The sequence below is a fragment of the Nesoenas mayeri genome, assembly GCF_963082525.1.
Source record: "Nesoenas mayeri genome assembly, chromosome: 8".
NCBI classification, from domain to species: Eukaryota; Metazoa; Chordata; class Aves; order Columbiformes; family Columbidae; genus Nesoenas; species Nesoenas mayeri.
Window position 1 is genome coordinate 12,476,601 of NC_137554.1, and position 21,168 is coordinate 12,497,768.

At 38.5% G+C, this 21,168-nt stretch overlaps 1 protein-coding gene across 5 annotated transcripts; it reads left to right on the forward strand.

Annotated features, from left to right (window-relative positions):
* The first annotated feature begins 8,720 nt into the window (after nucleotides 1-8,720).
* On the forward strand, nucleotides 8,721-17,447 carry HCCS (holocytochrome c synthase). 5 transcript variants are annotated; one of them, XR_013922452.1, is made up of 9 exons: nucleotides 8,741-8,820; nucleotides 9,389-9,537; nucleotides 10,270-10,418; nucleotides 11,030-11,178; nucleotides 12,275-12,394; nucleotides 13,182-13,268; nucleotides 13,517-13,726; nucleotides 16,514-16,638; nucleotides 16,796-17,447. XR_013922452.1 is itself a non-coding variant. In XM_080349209.1 (8 exons), exons 2-7 carry the CDS (start codon nucleotides 9,423-9,425, stop codon nucleotides 13,713-13,715), a joined length of 819 nt encoding a protein of 272 aa, XP_080205335.1. In that variant the 5' UTR covers nucleotides 8,741-8,820; nucleotides 9,389-9,422; the 3' UTR covers nucleotides 13,716-13,726; nucleotides 16,796-17,446. The 5 variants fall into 5 exon arrangements, 4 of the variants coding, with proteins under 4 accessions (XP_080205333.1, XP_080205335.1, XP_080205332.1 ...); XM_080349209.1 differs by lacking the exon at nucleotides 16,514-16,638 and having other exon boundaries at nucleotides 16,796-17,446; XM_080349207.1 differs by lacking the exons at nucleotides 16,514-16,638; nucleotides 16,796-17,447 and having other exon boundaries at nucleotides 8,721-8,825; nucleotides 13,517-15,928.
* Nucleotides 17,448-21,168: the final 3,721 nt, after the last annotated feature.

Below are 21,168 nucleotides of genomic sequence, written 5' to 3' on the forward strand. Positions count from 1 at the left end.
GCTCCTCTTAAGGAAACAAGGCATTACCTCTGTACTGACCTTCCTGTCCCCAGCCACACTGCCTGCACACCCAGGGCCACGCTTGGCGGATCCTGTCCCATGAGGAATAGAAGCAAAAGCTCCCACCATTGAGTTCCACGTGTCTGTTCTAAGCGGTTACAAGCTCCTGGAATTAGAAAGGAGCAGACTGGTTCCTTGCTTGTTGTCCACCAGTGTGTTCGAAGTGTTTCACTCAGGTTTCTCAGATTAATGTGTTTTATAAATCCAGTGAATACTGACATCACTCTTTTTCTAGAAAACAAACTCCCCAAACTCCTGATATGGTGCAATTTTCCTGGCACATTTCTATGTTTTCTTCTAGGAATAACAATCAAGATTTAATTCTTGACAACTTTTTAATTTTTTGCAAGAAAAGCTAAAAATTTAGCTTTGATTCTGTGAAGTCTTTTACTGCTTTTTGTTCTGCCTTATATGAATGCAAACCATTTTGGAAAACTTATGAAATAATTTTATCTAAAATGCTGTATTATAAGACTACATAATATCTTTTAAAATGTTAAAATACTCTGATTTTGATGGGCAGGATTCACTTTTGCTGTGTTAGGTTATATGCAATAGTACATCTTAATCGCCCAAGGAATTTTTTTCATAATATATTAATAGTATGGTAAATTATGTATGGAAACAGCATCATTCTTATTTGAGTGCTTTTTCCTTTGCTGCTACTACCTTTGAGAAGTGCTAGTACTCTTCTCAGAGTATTTTTAACCATTAGCTATTTGGATGCAAAGTTTAATTGTAAAGAGAGAAAATTCTTCTGCATATGTGATGTGTAACTTGCAGTAATAATTCTTTTTCTTTTATTGCAGAAATAACACATTTAGTATCAAGCACTGAGTTTTTTTGTCACGTTTTCCTTGTTAGTCACATTGGAAATCTGAGGTGTTGGCCAAAAACATTATTGAATTAACTGTGCCAAACTTCTGTAAAGCTGTACGGTAATTTTGTAGAATGACAGTTCACTTCTGTAGGCACAATGTTCTATTTTTTTAAAAACCATGTATTTGTCAAGAGATACTCTGTTCCTTATTCTGCAAACTTAAACGCTTGGAAGACATCAGAGAGGAATCTTATGATCTAAGAATAGTCTAGTATCTAATTTATATTTTTTCTTTTATTTTTTGTGTGTAGTTTGGTTTTGTTTTGCTTACTTTAAACCGTATCTGAATTGGGATCGATTGAATTTTGGGTTTGTTCTGTTTTGTTGACATTACTCGTTATTTGTTATCCCTTCTAGTAAGGTCTGCTAAAAGCATCCTTTTTCACTCAGTGCTTCCCTGCACATCCCGATTACTGTAGCATACTGTTTAAGCAGTTTGTTTTTAAACAAAAAGATAAAATATTTACCGTGTGTAGGATAAGTGGTTTTCCTGCAGCACAGCGGCTGACACGGGCTGTCCCCTCTGCAGTGGGGCTGTGGGTGCCCTGCTCCCAGGGTGAGGGACGTGGCCTTCCCATCCCCCAGCACTCGGAGGTCTGTGACACCCCAGGGGAGGCTGAACTGCCCAATGACAGTGGTGGCCGCTTTAGTTCCCCAGGTGAAGTGACGCCAGGACTGTTGCTTGGGCCGGCGTCAGGCGCGCTTTGATAAGCCCAGTCCCACTGCGCACCTGGGCGGGCTTGTTCCCAAACCATTTCCCAGTCCTGCCTTGTTAAGGGAGATATCAAGGATCATTAATACTTCTATTTTTTTTACTCTGTGTTTATTAATACTTCTCAGGCCTGCAGACAAAGGTTCTGTTTATGCCTTGGGGAAGTCAGCGATTAATCTGTTGAGCTGTACGATTTGGGTGAGCATGGTACCTTCCGTGGGTACCAGTAAATCCATCACCTTGGAGAGCTGATCCGGCGACCTCTGTGCTGAAAGGAACAGACCCCCTTTGTACTAATTTGCAGAACCTGGTCTCTTTTAAAATAGTGATTTCAGTGTACCTAATGCAAAATCTAGGCTACAGGTTCTATGTTTCTATCACCTTTATGATTTAAAGGTGCATGCAAAATACTTTTTTCTTGTTCTTTTTAAGCCATTAGATTAGGGAATCATTTTGTAATAGCTTGTTCCTTTCTAAAATAAATTTTAAATAGAGTAAATTTGAACAATTTGGAGAATGTGTTTGAAAGTAGCAATCTGTGTTTATTTGAGAAGTAGGATGAAAAACATTGATAAGATGGATGATTTGGAGCAATTCTTAATGTGATAACTCTTGCGAACTTTTTGAAATTCATCCCTTCCTAGCACTGATCTTGAACTCCCCCCCCACCCCGTGGGGAACATTAATTAAAATGATCCATTTCCTTCACTTCTGGATAGACTTGTGTCTGATGGGGAGGAGGGAAAACCTAAGTCAAGCTATAATAAAATTATGTTAAAACTAGACTGAAAACAAGCAAAAAAGCTCCTACATAATACACTCTGGGCAACAATCCATAATGGAAGAGTAGTGGGATAATTATTTTAAAACATGTAATATTTTGGATTGCTGTACAAAATTAATGTAATTAAAACAATATTTTGCAATGCATTAGGTTTAAATTTTCTATGTTTTTTAATGCATTGCAGTTATGTCCTGATGCATCTACTATGTGTCAGAAGAAAACTTTATAATGAAAAAGTGATTAACACTTATGTATTCAGCAAGGACTGTAGTAAACAGTCTGCAAAGTTGTGATGTACTGAATACATTAGTATAGGGCATTTTTTACCTGCCATTACAAGCTTATAATACAGCAAATTAGATAGCTGTGGCACCCATTTTTCAATTGCACTTTATTAATTTAAAAACTGTGGTGAAATAGTGATGAAATTTTATGTTGCAACTTGTGTCTTTGCTTTTTTATGCAAGAAAGTAGAAGCATGATAAGTAGCATAATAACAAATGCTACCTTTAGAATGTATTATTATCTTATTAGTGGCTTAAAACTTGTATTTTTAACCGATGCATTGTCTAGTGTAAAAGCAGACTCTTGGTATGTCACCAGGTGTCTTTGCCATGGACACATCGAATGGAAGGTGTTAATCCTGTAAAAAACATTCAGATATCTTGTTTTCTTTTACACTCTTTAGTAGCAGGCGATGTAAAATTAGCATGATGGTCATGGGAAAGTCTATTTGTACTGCTAAGGCGGGATGTAGGAATGCAAGTTTCCCTTTTTTATGGCTTAACTTTTTTTCCATCAAAAGATGAGTAAATATCACTTTCAGAAATACTACAGGGTAATGGTAGGTGAAGTTTTGCATTTATAATTGATGTGTGGATACAGTGCTTGCACAAAGGAAGCGTATTTCAAATATTCATTTTCTCGGTGAGTGTTCCAGTGGATTTCAATGAAGTCGAGAGCTTTACACTACAGAGATGCTTTATGGGTTGTCTGTGTGCATTCTTCAGTGGTAAGAATTACATCTCTGAAGCCTACTCTACCTCTATAAATATGTGCTATCTTGGGTGAGCTCCATAACTTAATTGCTTAAAAAGTAGAATCTGTCAAATAATGAAAAATATCCTATGCACAGGAAAATGAGGGGAGCTGACTTTATATCTAAATTCTTAAAAATTCTAAATTTTGTATTGAACTTTATTAGAAATTACATTAATTACAGTGTCTGGAAGATAGTGACTTCCATCTTAGAAGATTATGGGAGAAGATTACTCATATTGCAAAACTACTGTTAACCTAGCGGTAAAAGCTTACACAAGTGAGCAAATGTGTTCTGGCAGGTTTAAAGAGGAGAGGTGGAGTAGACAGAACACACGTATAGAGACCCGGGTGTCTTCCTGCTGCTGTGGCTGGAACTACAGACTGACATGTAGCAGAAAGGTTTAGGTGCTTCTGTATCTCTGTTCACAGTGGAAAACAAAACTTTAACATCTTCAAGCTCCATAAAATGAGTTATCGGTTGTAGACTGCTGTATGTAGAGGACTTTTTCTCATGGACTTAGGTGTGTTTTAAGTATATGTACCTACAAGCTTTCCGTAAAAGATAATTTAATAGAGAAGTTTGTAAAATTGTTTTGTGATGCTTGCGCTGAGCCATTTGGAGGAAAATAAAGGGCTGTTTGACAATTACTCCAGCTTAGGATCTGGTGCAGTGTTAGCTGCTGGTGAAAGCCATCAATAAAGCAAATAGAAAGAGACTAGAATTTTCAGATGAAAAAAATACAAGTGTGGAAGACTTTGACAGCCCTCTTTCATATTTTAATAGCCTACTGTACAACATCCTTATCTGGCTACAAGGAACTTCATGAGGAAGGATTTGTTCCTGATGGAGTGTCTGTGCCTATGGAACACATTTGACAGCTAGAAAAAGAACGGTAGTTCATTGCTGAGATCCTGACAGCAGGCAAATGGAAAAAGTTATCAATACGTATGAACTTTAATGTTCATCCAAACCTAGGTAAAGTCTCTTTGTTGAACAGATGAAGGCCTTAGGATTTTCTGAAAGCGACTTGAAGGTTCTTTTTATAGTAGAGGAAATGAAAGCTGTGCTGCTTGGGATGTTGAGAGATGTGGGATTAAGCATCGAATCACACTTTCAGGTAGTAACACTTGGAGAGGTTTCTTACCCATTACAAATCTCTACTAGCTACCTCCTTTGAAATTCTTGCCCTGTTTATAACCACCAAGCACTTTATAGCTCAGTGAAGAATGGAAGGTAGCTACAAAGAATAAATTGTATTGTTTGGTATAAGAAATATTTTGGCAAAATTTCTTTTGTGATCAGTTTCGTTGTGTGTTGTCCTGCACTGAGAGGGCATCTAATTATAACACTGTATTTCAATTTTTAATCTAGTTGTAAAGGAAATGTCTTTAAGAGAGTGAATGAACTATGAAGAGTTCAACATGGCTTGGTATCAACCTTAAAATGATTCAGTGTGCTATTTATAACTTCCTACTTATTGAAAGTACAAAAGAAAATAAAATATTCTGTAGTGTATCTTTATTTTTAACCTATATGTGGGATGTCAAACATTGTACTTGTCTTGTGGACAGGCATGCTTTTATGAGCCTATAAATATTTAAGTATATGAGAATCTGCACCCAGGTGGAACATGTTGCATGTAAATTGTCTTCTAAGTTTCTAAATTTTGGTATTTTAAAGAATTTGCTAGGTTTGAAAGCAACACTTAAATATTAATTCTAAGCTGTAATACAGAACCTAACATTTTTAATGCAATGTGGGATATATTGGTTTTGTTTGTGACCATATTCCAGTTTCACAAGAGAAATCCATCATATGAATAGGGAGAAAGGAGGAAAAGGGCTAATCATGAGCTCAGCTATATAATTTGCACACTTAATATGCACACGTTCAAATATCCTGGATTTGCTTCTCGCATGCATATACCAAACAGTGTGTTCTTCAATATCTACAGAAACTTATATGTGTAAAATAGTTTAACACACGCACAGCTGACCTGATATAAAACCAAATTACAAAAACTGTGGGGAACAAAGGAGTTACAAGTTAGGCATAAATAATGGAGCCCGTAATACAAAAATGTTTACATAATCTTCTGTATAAAAAAACTTGATAAATGTGTCTAACTTATGTGCAGAGAAAGGACAAAAACTGTAGATTTGGCTAGACTGATTTCTGGAAAATCTTGACAATCTGGTTTGCAGTAAATACTAATACTGTCACAAAATGTCAGGATCGCACTATTAAATTCAAACAGTAATGTGGCCTGGTTGTAGTAGCAATCCTTACCATGGCACAAGAACTTTGAAATGCAATATAACAATTCTACAGATCAGTGATAAAAGTAATCAGTCATAATAAGGTGAATGGTTAAGTATTATGGGTTTAAATTTACTTTTTGTTATAAAAAACCTCTGAATTATTTGTTTGCATTTCAGTGGTACTGTAAAGCATTTCTGTGTTTTGTTTGAACAGTTTAGGAGATTGCATAAAATTATATTGGCTGATTTTTTTTTTTCTTTTTTTTCCCCGCTTTGATATATGCAATAATGTCAATAAGCAATAAATTGCATGTTGTATGCAAAGTATCGGTACTTCATAATAAAGGAAAGGAACACAGTTTCTTATTTTGTGATTTTTTTTCTTAATATGGTAAAAGCTTATGTACATCTAATGAATGCATCATGAAAGCACGATTTCCTTTGAGTTCAGTTTGTAAACAACTGGCTTATATGGTATGTTGACATTTTGTGCTCTGTCTTTACAAAAAGGTGGGGAGGGAGTGCGAGTTCTGGGCAACGCTGCTGTTCGGGTGGCTGGACTTTTAAAGGGTGAAGTTCTATGTAGAACATCATTGGGGCCAGATATGTAACAAACTATATATGTTGTGTATTAAGGAAAAACTTATACTGGATAATACAATTTTATTGCACTGTATTGTAATACCACATGCTTTGGGACATAAGCTGGACAGTTGTCTGAAGCCTCTAGGGATAAAGAGCTGCTGTTGTCAGCATATTGTAAATGTGATGCACTACATAGTTCTTTACTAAATACTAAGATGGGCAATTAGGTTCATTAATATGGCAATTCCTCAATTCTATATGTGCAGCTATCGTATGTCCTGGAAGCACGAATTGTGTGGTAAAACTTGGGGGTTTCTCTGAGCATCCTCAGAGAAAGTTCCTACTGGTTTACATCTTAACCATTGGCTTCCAAGCACAGGAATTGCTTGTGTTTCGAGTTTGCTTTTGTGTAGTGCAATGGTTAAATTACTAGAAGAAAACACAAAGCATTCCTGTGGGTTTTACTTTTTTCTTCTCATCTTTTAAGGGGAGTTTAGTTCCATTTGTAAATTGTATTCTTAGGGTACTAATTTGACATTGTTAGTGTAGAAATCTACTTATTAACTAGTTGATCTGTTTGGAAGTGACTCAGCCTGGGAATGCCTGGCAGTCTTATTTGGGGTCAGATGCTATGATACGTAGGTCAGATTTCTGACTGCTTGGGGAAGGACAATGGGGGCTGAGTGGGAGGCTTTTTGGTTGGCACTGGGCAGCTTCTAACAGTGAATGGTGGGAAGCAGGGGCTGAGCGTGGCTGGGAACAAGAGGTGCCTTTTGTTGAGCTGTTCTTTACCTGACAGATTCAACGAGTCTTGCTTGAAGTATGAAAAAACACACTGTCCCTAGGATGTAGGATATAGAAACTATTTCATATATTCGCTTCTGTTCTGGTGCAAAGTTGCTCTTAATTTTCTCTCTCTCTTTTTTTTTTTTTTTTAAATTACTCTGTTATTGCTGAAAACTTTTTCTGTACGTGTATTGGTTTGATAATTCTGCATTAGTGGTTTTTTTTTGTTTGTTTTGTTTTTTTAATTTAACCTTCACAGTGGATATCTGTCCTTTTTTAGATGGTGGACTACTGTTGTATCATCTTATGTTGTTCTGATTTTTCTGGAGTTCACAGTGTAATACACCTAAGGGTAGATTGTGTGTTCTGTTGAGATTGTGACCGTGGTGGTTTGTAATGCTTTACATTGAGGAAAAAATATTTGCTACTTGGCCTATCTTATACAGGGTGAAAGCTCTTATCTCTGCAATGACTAATAAGTCGTGCAGTTGTTGCTTGTGGTGAAGGTGGAAAGCAGGGAGGCAGCACACTGACACCAATAACACAACGCACTCTGAGAGGTAGTGTAGAACCGATTCCCCATTTGAGAACATCAGAGACAGAAAATGTTCCGCCTCAGAGTTGTTCTGCCACTGGCTGGAAGTACTTGGAAGCAGAGATGTCAGCTGGTCTGCAGGAGGCTCTGATTATTAAACTGCCTTGGCAGGTGCAGTAAGTGAGGGCTAAAATGATCCTGTCTTGGTTAGTGCTGCTTGCACAGCTGTGTTGGGAATGCAGATGCAGAGATTTCAGCAAAACCAAATATGCCTAAAACGGGGGCAGTGATGGAGGCAACCACAGTGTTTTCTGAGGCATATAGAGACTCAGTTACTGATGTGGTGCCGCTTCCCTAACTCCAGACCTAATGTGCTGTACTAATGATTTCTGCATGCAGAAAAGGTAGGAAACAATTTCCTCTTACATGATAAAGACTGTAAGAGGTCAAAAATGAGTGAAAGGGTGGATGTTTGATATTGCATCATACTTGTATTTTTTCACGTTCACACTGAGTGGCAATATCCTTTCTAAGAAGAAAGATCCTATTTTGAAAGATGGCATATGACCATGTTCTTAAAAGCACCATTGAGAGGAAAGTATGAAATAAGTTTTTTAAATTCAGGTAGTTATATAATTTGAAATAGTACTGTACTTCAAAAAATACTATATGCAGTTGCAGGGGATTTCATGCACCACGTCATGATTTCAGACCAGCCGAGCCTCGACACACTCGCTGCTCTTGCAAAATCTGGAAAAAACTGTTTTTAAACGGGCCATAACTAAACCCGGGCGCGCTGCGTCCGGTCCCCGTTGGGAGATCGATACCCGTGTGCGGAGGCGGCGTTTCCGCCGGCAGCCCGCGGCGGGGCGCTCCCGCAGCCCCTTGGCCCCTGAACGCCGCCGCCTACAGGCAGCACCGCGCCCCGCGGAGAGCAGCCGCCAGCGGCACGGGCCTGCCCGAGGCCCCGCCTGCCACTGGCTCCACCGGCCCAGGCGGGGCGGCCCCGAGGGGTCGGGGCTTCCGCAGCTTGTCCCCGCCCCTGCCGGCGCTGGGCGGGGCTCCGGCGGCGGGCGCATGCGCGTAGCGGGCAGGCGACGCTGCGTTCTCGCGAGGCGGGACGTGTGCCAGGGTGCTGCGGCCGGGCCGGGAGCGGGACCGCGAGCCGCGCTGAGGTGAGGTGAGGTGAGGAGGGGGCGGCGGCGCCGCTTGGGGACGCGGCGGCGGGAGGCGGGTGCTGAGGAAGGGCGAACACCGCCGGGCCGGGCCGGCTGGGCATAGGAGGCGGGCTTGACCTTGCTGGCGGCAGCAGGGTCGGTCACGGCCAACGGCGCTTCGCGAGGCTCTTCCCGCCCGAGGGAGCGTGGGCGGGCGGGTGTCGCCGCCCCGCGCGGGGCTGACGGGGCTGCGGCGGCATCGGGTGCGGGCAGAGCCCCCGCAGCCTCGTCCCGCCGTGTGTGGGTGCGGGGAGACGCAGGGGCGGCTGTAGGAGCGTGTGAGCTCGGGGAGCCCGCAGCCCTTGGCCCCGCAGCCCTTGGCCCCGCAGCCCTTGGCCTGCGCCGGCTTCTTCGCTGTCAGCCCGGGTCGGCACCGTGGATTGTTATTTAGGCTGGAAATTTATTACTTAAACCATTTTTTTTGTTTAATTTTGTAGTTTGTTATGCAGTAACGTCTGTACTTGCATTCACCTTAATAAATAACCACTGTGGTTTGTATCACGGGTATTTGCTTATTTTTCTTTAGAGCCTTGAACTAAAAGGCCCAGCGTGTGGAAGCCATGGGTTTGTCCGCGTCCTCCCCGGCTGCTGCAGCTCAGCCGCCCAGTGCACCCAAGCAACATCAGGCGGCATCTCCCCCTTCAGAATGTCCTATGCATCAGGAAAAAATGAGCGGTAATTGGCCTTGAAACTTAAGTGAAATAAACTCTTTATGTGGAAAATAGGTTAAAAATATTTGGGAAAAAAAAAAGAGAGGAATTATTCTACAAATAAAAACTTGAGGTTTTTCTTCACTAAAAATAGCTCGCAAGTAGCTTTTCACTAAAAGGAGTCAGTTGTTTACCAGAACAGCATGCAGGCTGCTTTGTGGAGACAGCAGGTGCTTGTAGAACCTGTGGGTTGCTTCCAATTGTCGCATCTCACAGGGCTTCTGCAGATCTGTTCCCATCTAGTGCTACACCTGCATGTGACCAGGATGCTGCAGGGGCCTCGATTAAGGTGGTAACTGGGAGTGGGTGGTTGTCATTAGAGAACATGCATCTGGAAAAGGGTAGCAGAAGAGTGGGATAAGACAAGTGTCTGAAGAAGAAGGACATTGACATGATCAACATGTGTTGGACTAACAGTGCTGTGGGAATCTTAGATACAAACCATTCAGTATAGGGGCCAACATAGGGTGGGGAATGAGCATTCAAGGGCTATGTAGGAAGCTTAGCTCTTGCTATGGTGCTGGGTCCTAAAATGCAAGAAACTTGACAGTTAAAACTGCTGCTAAGCTCAGACGAAAAAGCAAAATACTAGTTTGTATTTATATGAGCGTTCAGTGAACTGTTTTCCATCTCCTGCCATGTCTTGGGAGTTTTCATTTTGTAACAAAATATATGTGATTTTTTTCCTGTGTTTCAGGTTGTCCAATGCACATGAAGACTCCTGATCATAGACCTGAAAACACAGATGATGTTCCTGCACATCAAGAAAGAGCATATGAATTTGTAGCATGTCCAGTGAAGCCTGGTGCATCTCAGTTGAAAGATGACATAGATCCTAGCAATATGGTAACTTTTGCTTATTTCTGATGTTTTCTTCAGTCTCATTTATTCTGTAATATCAGTACTATTCCCAAAATGTAAATAATGATACCATCTAAGCTGGAAACTGGCAAATGTTGTTTTTTAAATTTTTAACACTGCTTTTTCTCATGTGCAAATATTTGTATAAAAACAAGTTACATGTTATCTAATATTTTCTTGAAACTTACATCTTTTTGATAGAAGGTGGTTTGCCAGTTTGTAAATATCTTTTGCTGTCTGTTTCTATTTGTTAGTTGCTTGCATGGTTTTTATGCTACAGTAGCAGGTTTTAGGTTCTGTGTAATAGCAATATGGATAAGTTCTGATTCAGATCTCTCCAAGATTTCCTCCAATTTACAAAAAACGCTGCTTTTTTGAAAGTTGAAGTTTAGGCAAAGAGATTCCTTTAGTCTTCAGATTACAAACATGTGAAAAGAGTTTTACTGCAAAGGAGAGAAATTTTTGGCAAATTTAAATACAAGCAGAACCTCTTGATTTTTGTAGCAGCTGATTGATCATGCTTTGAGTTTTCTCCAACACTGTAACATTAAAAAAAAAATTCATACTATAGTTTGTTGATGCTCTTTGTTTTCTAGATGCCTCCTCCTAATCAGCAGCCATCCCCAGATCAACCATTTCCATTGTCAACTGTTAGAGAAGAATCTTCCATTCCTAGAGCACATTCTGACAAGAAATGGGTCTACCCTTCAGAGCAAATGTTCTGGAATGCTATGCTTAGAAAAGGGTAAATACACTGGGAATTATCAGGAGTCTGTGAGCCTGAAATTCATTAAGTAATATAATTACTTATTATTCACCTGTTAATTAAGAGGTTGTGGACTCTAAGCATATAAACAGCTTCATTTTAAAAGATGAACTGGTCTCAAAGACCATGTCTCCTCTAGTGATCAGCAAGATGGTAGGAATGTGAGGCAGCTGCCAGTAGCTGAAAATTTTCTTAAAAGTCAGTGCATAGGCATAGACAAAACTTTGTGTGATTGACAGCTTTCACACTCAAATCAGCTTCATGCTAATCCTACAAACTGATAGTAAAATTTCTATGATTGTGAGAACATGTAACTTGACTTTGCAAAATTGCTAAAAATGTGAAAATTGTTTGACAAGTAGATGTTTTCAGTCATCTTAAAAATTCAGGGTAGGCAAGATCTAACTGAATGATGGCTCCTGTGACCTAAGAAACCTGTGCTGCTGTTTCCTAATTCTTTTGTAATTACTTGTTTGTCATTCTCAGATCAGCTTTAAAGGTGATTACTATTAAAACAATAATAATTATTTTTTCCATGTATCAGTATTGTTCTTAAGACAATATGTCACAGGTAGTCTATATTAGACACACAAGTTTCAATCCTGTAAACACTTAGATGTGCTCAGTATTGTGCCTGTTGAAAAGGAAGCACATGCTTAGTGATAGTGCAGGGTCAGAGAGATGAAAGGTATTTCTAAGCATATCCAAAATGTGTTGAATACAGGACTTCTGTGCATTAGGAATGCAGGTGAGATTTTTCCTAAGCGGTTTTACAAATATCATGGACATGCTGATGTTTGCACACTTTGGTAACTTTCTCACCCAGCTAAGCTGTTAATTTAGCTAACTAGAATTTGTGGATCTCTGCGACGGTAACTTTCATAACTACACTTCAACACAGAAAATGAAGTGGTTCTCAAGATACTTAAGCAGATGAGACAGAAGTTTCCGTACTTGCTTTGTGTCTTTGCATAAAACGTTAAGTCTCTTGATTCAAAAGCCCATCAGATGAGTTGAGGAAGGTGTAGTAATTATGCTGTAATGCTTGTAAACTTTTCAAATTCTTAATTTTTAGATGGAGGTGGAAAGATGATGACATAACAAGTGAAGACATGACCAACATTATTAAGATTCACAACCAAAATAATGAGCAAGCTTGGAAGGAGATTTTGAAGTGGGAAGCTCTTCATGCTGTGTATGTACATATGAAATGAAAAGCAAATCCCTTGGTTTAGCTCTTGTTACTCATTTTAAAATAGAATGCCTCTTTAGTTTTCACAGAAATATTCTGATGCTGATATGTCTCAAAAGTTATGGTTTTGTAGGAGCCTGGATTTTGATAAATATGGAGGAAGATTATCCGGAAGAACTTAACGAGAACTAAGTAGTTATTATATTGATAAAACTGCTGAAAATTTTGGTAGTGTGTGTATAACGTGGATTTGGATAAATTACTTCTTACTGTATCTGTTTGGAAATGATTTAATTGAAAACTTTTTGTTACAACAAAGATATGAGATGTAAACTTAGATTCAAAGTGATGGGTGTAAAACTGCCACTTTTTACATCAGTCCCTGTTCATAGAAGAGACAGACTAGTTAAGCATTGTGTATGTAGATGTTTTTATCTAGTATTCCATGGTCTTTGTCACACAGTAGCTTAGATTACAATTTTCTGTTCTTTAATCTACTAAATCCGTGGATTAGATGCGCTGAGAACTGCTCTGTTGATAAGTTAGAACAATGGTGTGAAGCATACCAAAGGTACTTTATCATACTAGCAGTATGCGTTGTCAGAAACTGGGGGGACTTTTCAAACCTTTAAGAAGCTGGTTTAGATCACTTGTAATTGTTTTTTTTACTTTTGTTCCTTCTCCTTGTTCAGTTTTTCTGTTACTAAATTAAATTACCATAGTGGTTTAAACACTTAAAATAAGACTGTTTTAAAAGGTAAAAATACTACTTTTTTATTTGTGTGCTCAGGGAATGTCCATGTGGACCATCACTGATGCGGTTTGGAGGCAAAGCAAAGGAGTATTCACCAAGAGCCAGAATACGTTCCTGGATGGGGTACGTGGGCAGGGAAGACAGTTTCCAGGGGGTGGGAGGGTAGGGGGACATGTCTGAAAACATGGTGTAGTATTAATTTTAATATGTTTAAGAACTGGAATTGCAAGTTACAGTTACCAGAAGATAGAAGTACTACTGCGACGACTGTATCTGGATAAATAAATTTTCTTATATAGGACTTCAGCTCCCTCTGCCAGGTTCCTAATATTCATTAAAATATCTATGTGATCTATTACCTGTCTTTGCAGATATGAGCTTCCCTTTGACAGACATGACTGGATTGTTGACCGATGTGGAAAAGAAGTGCGATATGTTATTGATTACTATGATGGTGGAGAAGTAGATAAGAACTACCAGTTCACTATCCTGGATGTTCGCCCTGCGTTTGACTCTCTCTCGGCTGTGTGGGACAGAATGAAGGTAGCTTGGTGGCGGTGGACCTCGTAACTACTCCTGTGGTGTGTACTTGAAAATAAACCACTTTCCTCCTAGACTCTGGATAAGTGAATCCTAGGACTTGAAACAGAAGTTTGCTGCAACTGTCACTATTTTCATCATCACCACTGTTCTTTGGGGGTGGGAAGGGAGGATGAGGAAACCTGTTGTTAGGTACACTGATGCTTTATGGTGTTTTGAATGAAATAATAAAATTATAGTAGCAAAACCATGTATCTTAATTTTCTTAAGAGCTGGGAAATCTTTGTCACAAATTCTGCATAAGCTTGGCTTCTTTTCATTTCATGACTCCAGTGCTACACCAGATACATTAAGTTTCTGATTCTGACTGGAGTTTTGAGTATTACTTAAGTAGTGAAAACTGGAGATTTCATAAACGGTTTCATTTAGTTACAGTATTTGGATACCTAGATGATTAATAAAGGGTCAAGGATTTGGACTGTTTCAAACTGCATGTTTTATTAACTATATAAAACCATGTGTCTGTTTTCACACAGGCACTTCTGCTGTTCAAATACATGGTTCCTCAAAAAACTTTAGCCAAGTTTATTCCGTTGAAGTATAGTGCAGTATGAATGTTTTTAAAGGTTTGTTAATTTGAAAAGGAGAATACACTCAAGCTGCAATTTGTCTTTGAACAGAACATCTGTTAGAAGCAGGAAATGAGTGTAAGTTACCTCCTTTTAAAAATTTTGTTTTAAAAGTAAAATTGATATTTAGTGGCTATTTATTTATTTAAGAGGCTTGTTTTCTGATGTAAGAAAACTATATTCTTTTAGTATTTTCATGTCTTTAATGTGTATCTCATGTAATACATTCAGGACAGAATTATTAAGCCTTATTTAAAGAACCTGTTATGCAGGACATCTGTATTTTGCATTTTAGCTTCATCAACTGTACCATAGCTTTTTTTTAATATATAATACAGAATCGCACAAGGGTGTATGAGTACACAGTCATACACATTTCTACATAGTGATTACAGTGAGGCATATTACAGATACATAACCTGGCTGAAAGGGTATCAAAAGTGCCAAGAAATAAGGTTGATTTAAGTGCTTTCTAGGAGGGATGCATGTTAATGCTGTGTGGCTTGAAGATTTGTTTCAAGTTTTCGCTTAACAAGGGAAACTACTTTTTGGTTTTCTTTAGTCTTCTACTGTAATAGCTTTACATTTGCATAGCTTGGTGGATTTCAGGTGCTACATACCCCTGAATTTAAGGTATTTCTCCCGTTTGGCATATAGTAGTCTCGAGAATGAGTCCTTCATGTAAAACACTTGGGAATGGAAGGAATAAGAGAGTATCACATTCTAGCTCGCAAATGGGAGAAGCTTCCTCTATGAAACTTCGCAACATTAACTGGGAATCAGCTGTACGCTCATTTTCCGAAACTGTTTATTGTTAACTGACACTGGAAGCTTTTTTTTATCTTGAGGGTAAAACCCCTCAATGTTTCAGTCAAATAACTTCCCATTTAGAAAAAAAATATGCAGAGAAGCTTCCATACTTTAAGGTACTGATTTAGATGAATAGTTCCCACATCAGAGGCAACTGTCCTGTGTGGTAGGAATAAATATTGCCCGGAAGTCCAGAATCCTAAGAGAAAACCACGCTCTTACCCCTCTCCACTTTCTTATTCCTTTGTCATCTTTTTACTGATTCACATATATGTGTATATATATATATATATTTATAAAGGAAAATAGGGGTTTTTTTTGAAAAAAAGAAACCAACTCTGTCTGAGTAGGCAATGTATGTATGAGATATGAGAAATGTGTGAGCTTGTATGAAGTGTATCTGATAATGAAAGAGCTCCTCCGTTCTAACAGCAAAGACTGAGACTTACTGCTTTTTGGGGTGGTGTGTGGTTGGTTGGTTGATGTATACGTTTGTTAACTTCATATACAAAGAATTCTGTATTTTTCATGGCTAAATATGGGAAAATGTATTGAGTGCTTCGGATGCTACAAAAGAAGGACTTTGTTGATTTTTGGAAGTGTGATGTTGAGTGCATTATGGAAATTGTAATTTCTGCTAAATCTGGTGAAAAGTGTCACATGCCACTTCATGTGTTTATCGTCTTCTGGTATGTTCCATCTCACATAGATTCAAAATTGTTCTTTTCTGTGCTATTAATTTAATGTACTACTTTGCCATCAAACAAAAAGGAGAGTCAAATAAATATACTTTTCTTAACTTTGGTATTTGGTGATCATATATTTAGCTGTAAAAATTACTAAGATGAGCTCTTGCATGTGTCATATGATATTATAGTCTGTTACAACTAATCGCATCTTTGAATATATACTACTCATCTACTTAGGTGAATACAGAACCAAAAATCAAGGACTAAAATCAAGTGTTTGCCAAACCAGCATCTCTGGGAATAAAAGCATATGATAACAAATATATTCATCCTGAGTCTGGCTAACTTCTGAAGAGAGGAATGCAAGGATTTATTATTTTTTTTAAATACTCCTTGGAGTGTAAATTAAATTAATTCATTTTTACAAGCAGTAAGACTTAAGGAAGTAAACATGGAATTTTGTCTTTTATGTTTGCGTTACTTTCTGCATGACATATTGGCAGTTCACTGTTTCTCTGAAGCTGGATGCCAGTGATTAGAATTTTAGTGTAAACTTGAAAAACACTGATTTAAATTGTTTTTTTTTTTAATCTTTTGGAAGGATGTTTTAACTGTAAAACTATTGTTTAGGCTAGATTAAAGGTAATGTGTGTGTATATGCATAAATAAATACACTTATATCCTTTCTTTGTAAATATAGAAAGGTGTGGAAAGTTCATGAAGCTCCAAGAAGCACGCTGATCAGGCCCTGCAGGGAATTCTGCAGCAGCATCAGGTTCCCAGTCAGGCTGAAATGGAAGTTGGGAGCCCAGCATCTCAAACCAGGTTAACCTCGGGCACGTGCAAAGGGGAAAACATGGGCACTGCCCCTAAAGCAGGGCTGTTTTTTAGATCAGTTCTGTACTTAGGTATCTAAAGTTCATCCGTGTTCTGCTTTACTGTGTTGAAGCCCTGCTTGACCTATTCTGTTTGACTCCTGCAGATAAAGAAGTTGCGAGAGTTCTCCTGATCTGTCTGCAGCTGAAGATGGGTTCTTCAGGGATACAGTGGTGCTCAGAAACTGCAATCTCTGTGACTAATTGATGGAAAAGGACTCCGGCGTTACGGTCCGACTGCAATCAGGGATGCTGGGAGTTCCCACCTGGGCTGAGTCATCCGGTGATGTTTTGCCTTTGGTAGCACACACTTTGGAAAGTTGGGGCTATAGCTCTTCTGTCACCTTTTTTTTAAATATTTATTTTTTTTAAATTTCCCTTTTTTTTTTTCCTTCTCCCCTAGAAACAACTTTGCTCCATTCTTTCAATAGTAGGCCAGTGGTTCTGTCTCCAATCTCTTTAAGAATTTTTCAGCTAAGCCCTAGAATTTCTGTTATTACTTTGTCATAGAAGACCGAGATTGTATTGCTGGTAAGAAGGTATTTGTGTCCGTTGATTATTGCTATTTTTTACTGCCAAAACATGGTGTTCTGTATTACCATTTTTTAACTATGATGTGAAAGAGGTATGCTAGTTTAGTGTTAAATGGGACAACAGTGCTAACATTTACGTAAAATATTTACTATCAGGACTTCCATGTGTTCTGTAAATAATTATGTGAAATCTAAAATATGATTATGAATATTGTTCTTCCTCCAAAAGGCTTGAGAGTGGCAAAGCATCTCTTAGTGCTCTGAAAACTATCATAAATAGCGTGTCATCTTACACACTCCCATTTTGTTTGTTCAACTCTTGTGTCAAAGTGTGGAAGAATAACAGCAAATGTGCCAAAGTTCACAAGATGAAGGCACAGATACTAAAGCTGCTGTAGCTCAGCAGCTAAAAATGAAGGGAACTGCTAAACTAAGGAGCACAACCTAATTTTTGGACTCTTAATGTTGTATTTTTTTAATAGAGAGTAGAAATGCCCATTTAAAAAAATGCAACTCCTTTACTTATTAAAGAGATCTGTCCCGCCCCCTCGCTAAATTAAATTACACCTTAATCCTTTGTCTTCCTTTGCTTACACCTGGAGGAAAATCCATGTAGTAAGGTTCCACAAACAGGTACTTGATATGGAAGATGAACTTATTTGGAGGATAGAATATGCTACTTGTAATGCTTGCTGTGCTTATGTCTTTGGAATCACACATACATCTTTACATATCTACTTTTTTTGAAAACAGACAGCGTTGCTAGTTTTCAACAATTTTTTGGTAGGCAACTTCATGCATTTTTACTCTCACTGGAAGAAAATGTGTTCTATGTATTACGCTGTCTTAGTTTGTGCAAGGTAAATTGCAGGCAAAGATCTATAAGCAGTGAATCAAGTAAGCATTGATTCTCTTGGCAATGTAAGTAATAGTAGGAATCTAGGGTCATACTGGATATGTAATTTTGTGGAAAGCATCCTTTTTAGCTTTACTAGATGGATTCATCACTCCTATGTGCAGCTACTTCAAGGAAAAATGGCTTACCAAACTCCTAGAGAAAGAATGTTAAATTCTTTTATGAATGTGACAGTTGTGTCTATTTGGTCTTACTACTTTTACATCAAATTGTATAAGAACTTGTGGTCAGAGTACTAGTCTGGACTCCAAACCTAAATGTGTGGCCTTGAGCATGTGTGAAATGATGAAACAGTCCCACAGATTCCAATGGCGGCTTCTCACAAGATAGTTTTGCATATTTCCAGCATGGGTACATATCTTTGGAGCCTGAATTAATCCAGTTTTCAAAGGGTAATGTAAATTTATTGGAAATATTTGGATTGTTACTAGGCCCCATTAAATATATATATATATATATATATATATATAAAAATATAAAATAATAGATAGTCTTTAACGGGGTATTTTTGCCACAATATGTTGAAGATAAATGTGATGGTTACTATTTTATGAGAGGCCATGGTCCAAACTGAACATCCACAAAAGAAACTAGGTAATGATTTTTGTTTTCCAGTGCCAATTTTCTGGTAACTACAGAAAGTTTTAGCTATTTTTTTAACATGCTGCTGCTCTTGCCTCCAGCTTCTGAAGGCTGTGACCCCATAAACCTCCTGTCTGTAGAGATAACTAATGCTTTAATTGATCATTAGGAGACTTTCAAAATGAGTTTCCATCTGCCAAAAGATTAAGTGTCTTAGGGAATTGACTTAGAGCAGTATAATGCATGGAGGATAAATGCAAGTGCCTTTAAAAAGCAATGTTAGACCACAAATTCTCAAAAAACTTACTCATAAAATACTTAAAATGAAAACTAATAGAAAAGATTTTTCCTCTTTGTTTTTTTTCTCAAATTAGAGAAGGCTTTTATATATATATATATGTATATAAAAATGAGAATTTATTCGTCCATTTTCAAAAGCCAAAGAGCAAAACTTCATTAAAATCTTGAATAGAACAAACCACGCAAATTTTGGCAACTTTAATTTGCAGCATGTTTGGTGGGTTTGGGTTTTTTTGGTGTGTGTGTGGTCTTTTTGTTTGTTTTCTGTTTGTTTGGGTTTTTTTGTTAAATGAATTTATTCCAACTTTAAAAAACATGTGCTTTGGGGAAAAAAAAAAGATAACTTGTCTACTACCTGTACTTGAGAATACTGAGCAAAACATCTCCATGTTTGATCACAATTTTTCACAATTACAGGGGTTGCTACTCCTATTTTCTTTAAGCTTCTGCCTTTCAGCTTAGTTGGAGTGATTTTTACAGGTTTTCGTGTTGCTTTCTCTTGATCATTGATGTACGAGCCACTTTTGGGAAAACTGCCATTGTGATGATGCAGTTGTTAGTAACAGAAATGATGTCTTCTTTCTAAGGTGTCTGAAAAATCAGTGCTATTTAACTCAGTTAAGAAGCGTTGTGGCTGGTAGGAATCCCGTTCCGGCTGCAGCAGAGGTTATGGGTTCCTTGTTAGTGTTTGTCTTGTGACCCCAAAACGGGCAACCATAGTGGTTTTTGGACTGTTTGGAGTGGTCCTTCAGTGCCTTCTCGAGCATGTGCTTTTAGGACCGCTCACAGTTGCGGTAGCTGGGTCGGCAGCTGGTGTGGAAATGACTGTTGAAGAGGTAGATGGATTTTCCAAATCATCACTTTCTTTCCAAATGTCTGTCTACTCCTCTTCTCTCATTTGCCTCTCAGGTTAGAGGAAAACAGGTTTAAATGTATAGTTTTATATATAATCACTAGTGGTTTTCGACGCAACACCTAATTGATTTGGGCCATAATTACAGTCAGCGGAAAGCAAAGGATACTACTTTTTCAAATAACACTGGGAAGATTAATCTTACCTAGGTATGAAAGGTTGCATTCTGTTTGCCTTGTCAGGCAAAGTGGAAAATGCTGGTATTGTCAGTGGCATATCGATTTATGACACGATGCTGAGGCTGGTTTAATATAGGCTGACTTTAAAAAGCAAGATTTTTTCCGAACTTCATTTGCCACATGTTGATGGGAAAGCATCCATTTAGAGAAATGAACATGGCTAATGTCATTCTATCAAACACTGCAATGTTTGAAGAAATCATTAAAAAAAGGAATGAAAATAAGATCTTGACTTCCAATTTAATAATAATGGAATATGAAGGCCAGATTGTAACTGTAGAAGTTCATTTCAAATTTAAATATTTAGCATTTTCACTAGTCTGTGAATACAAGAAAATTTATTACATTAAGATGGAATTTAGATCTTTTGACGTGAAGCTGATATTTTCATAGTGTGAAAAATATCAAGCTGACATTATACTGTCTCATTTGATGACTTCCAAATGTCAGAGTGCAGTAACTTATTCACAGGGACCTCAATGTCTTGTGATAGTGTCAATTTAAAAGACATTTACATCGAGTTTTTTATTTAAACATGTAAAATGGAATATGCAAAGTGGATGAGGAGAAGCGGGGAAAGACCAGGGGCAAGAAAAGTTCTTAACAATAGAAGGAGGCCCTTCCAAGGCCAGTTCCCAGCGCAGCCCCTGGCAGCTGCGGCCGCTCCCCCCAGTGCCGCCGGCAGCTCCGTCTGACGCCCCGCACCCCGGGTCCTCCCGTTCCTTCTCATTTCGGCAGAATTTAGGGAACTGAAAATAGCATGATATACTTTTCTGAAGAAGTAAACCACCCAAGCCTTTCTGTTAAAAGTGATTTTGTAATAATGGAAGATATTGACTGTTTCTTTTGAGTGATGCTAGCTGGGAGTCGGTACCACCGTCGGCTGCAGGAGACCTCAGTGGGATGCCGTTCACGGGATTATGAACCCTCAGTAGTTACACACAAGCAATGTAGATTTATATTCTACTAAAACTTGCCCCTACGAGTGTGTGCGGCGGCGCTTCAGCAGATTGTCTCCCCCTGCGGACGACCAGACGGTATTTCTGTGGGTCCGGTA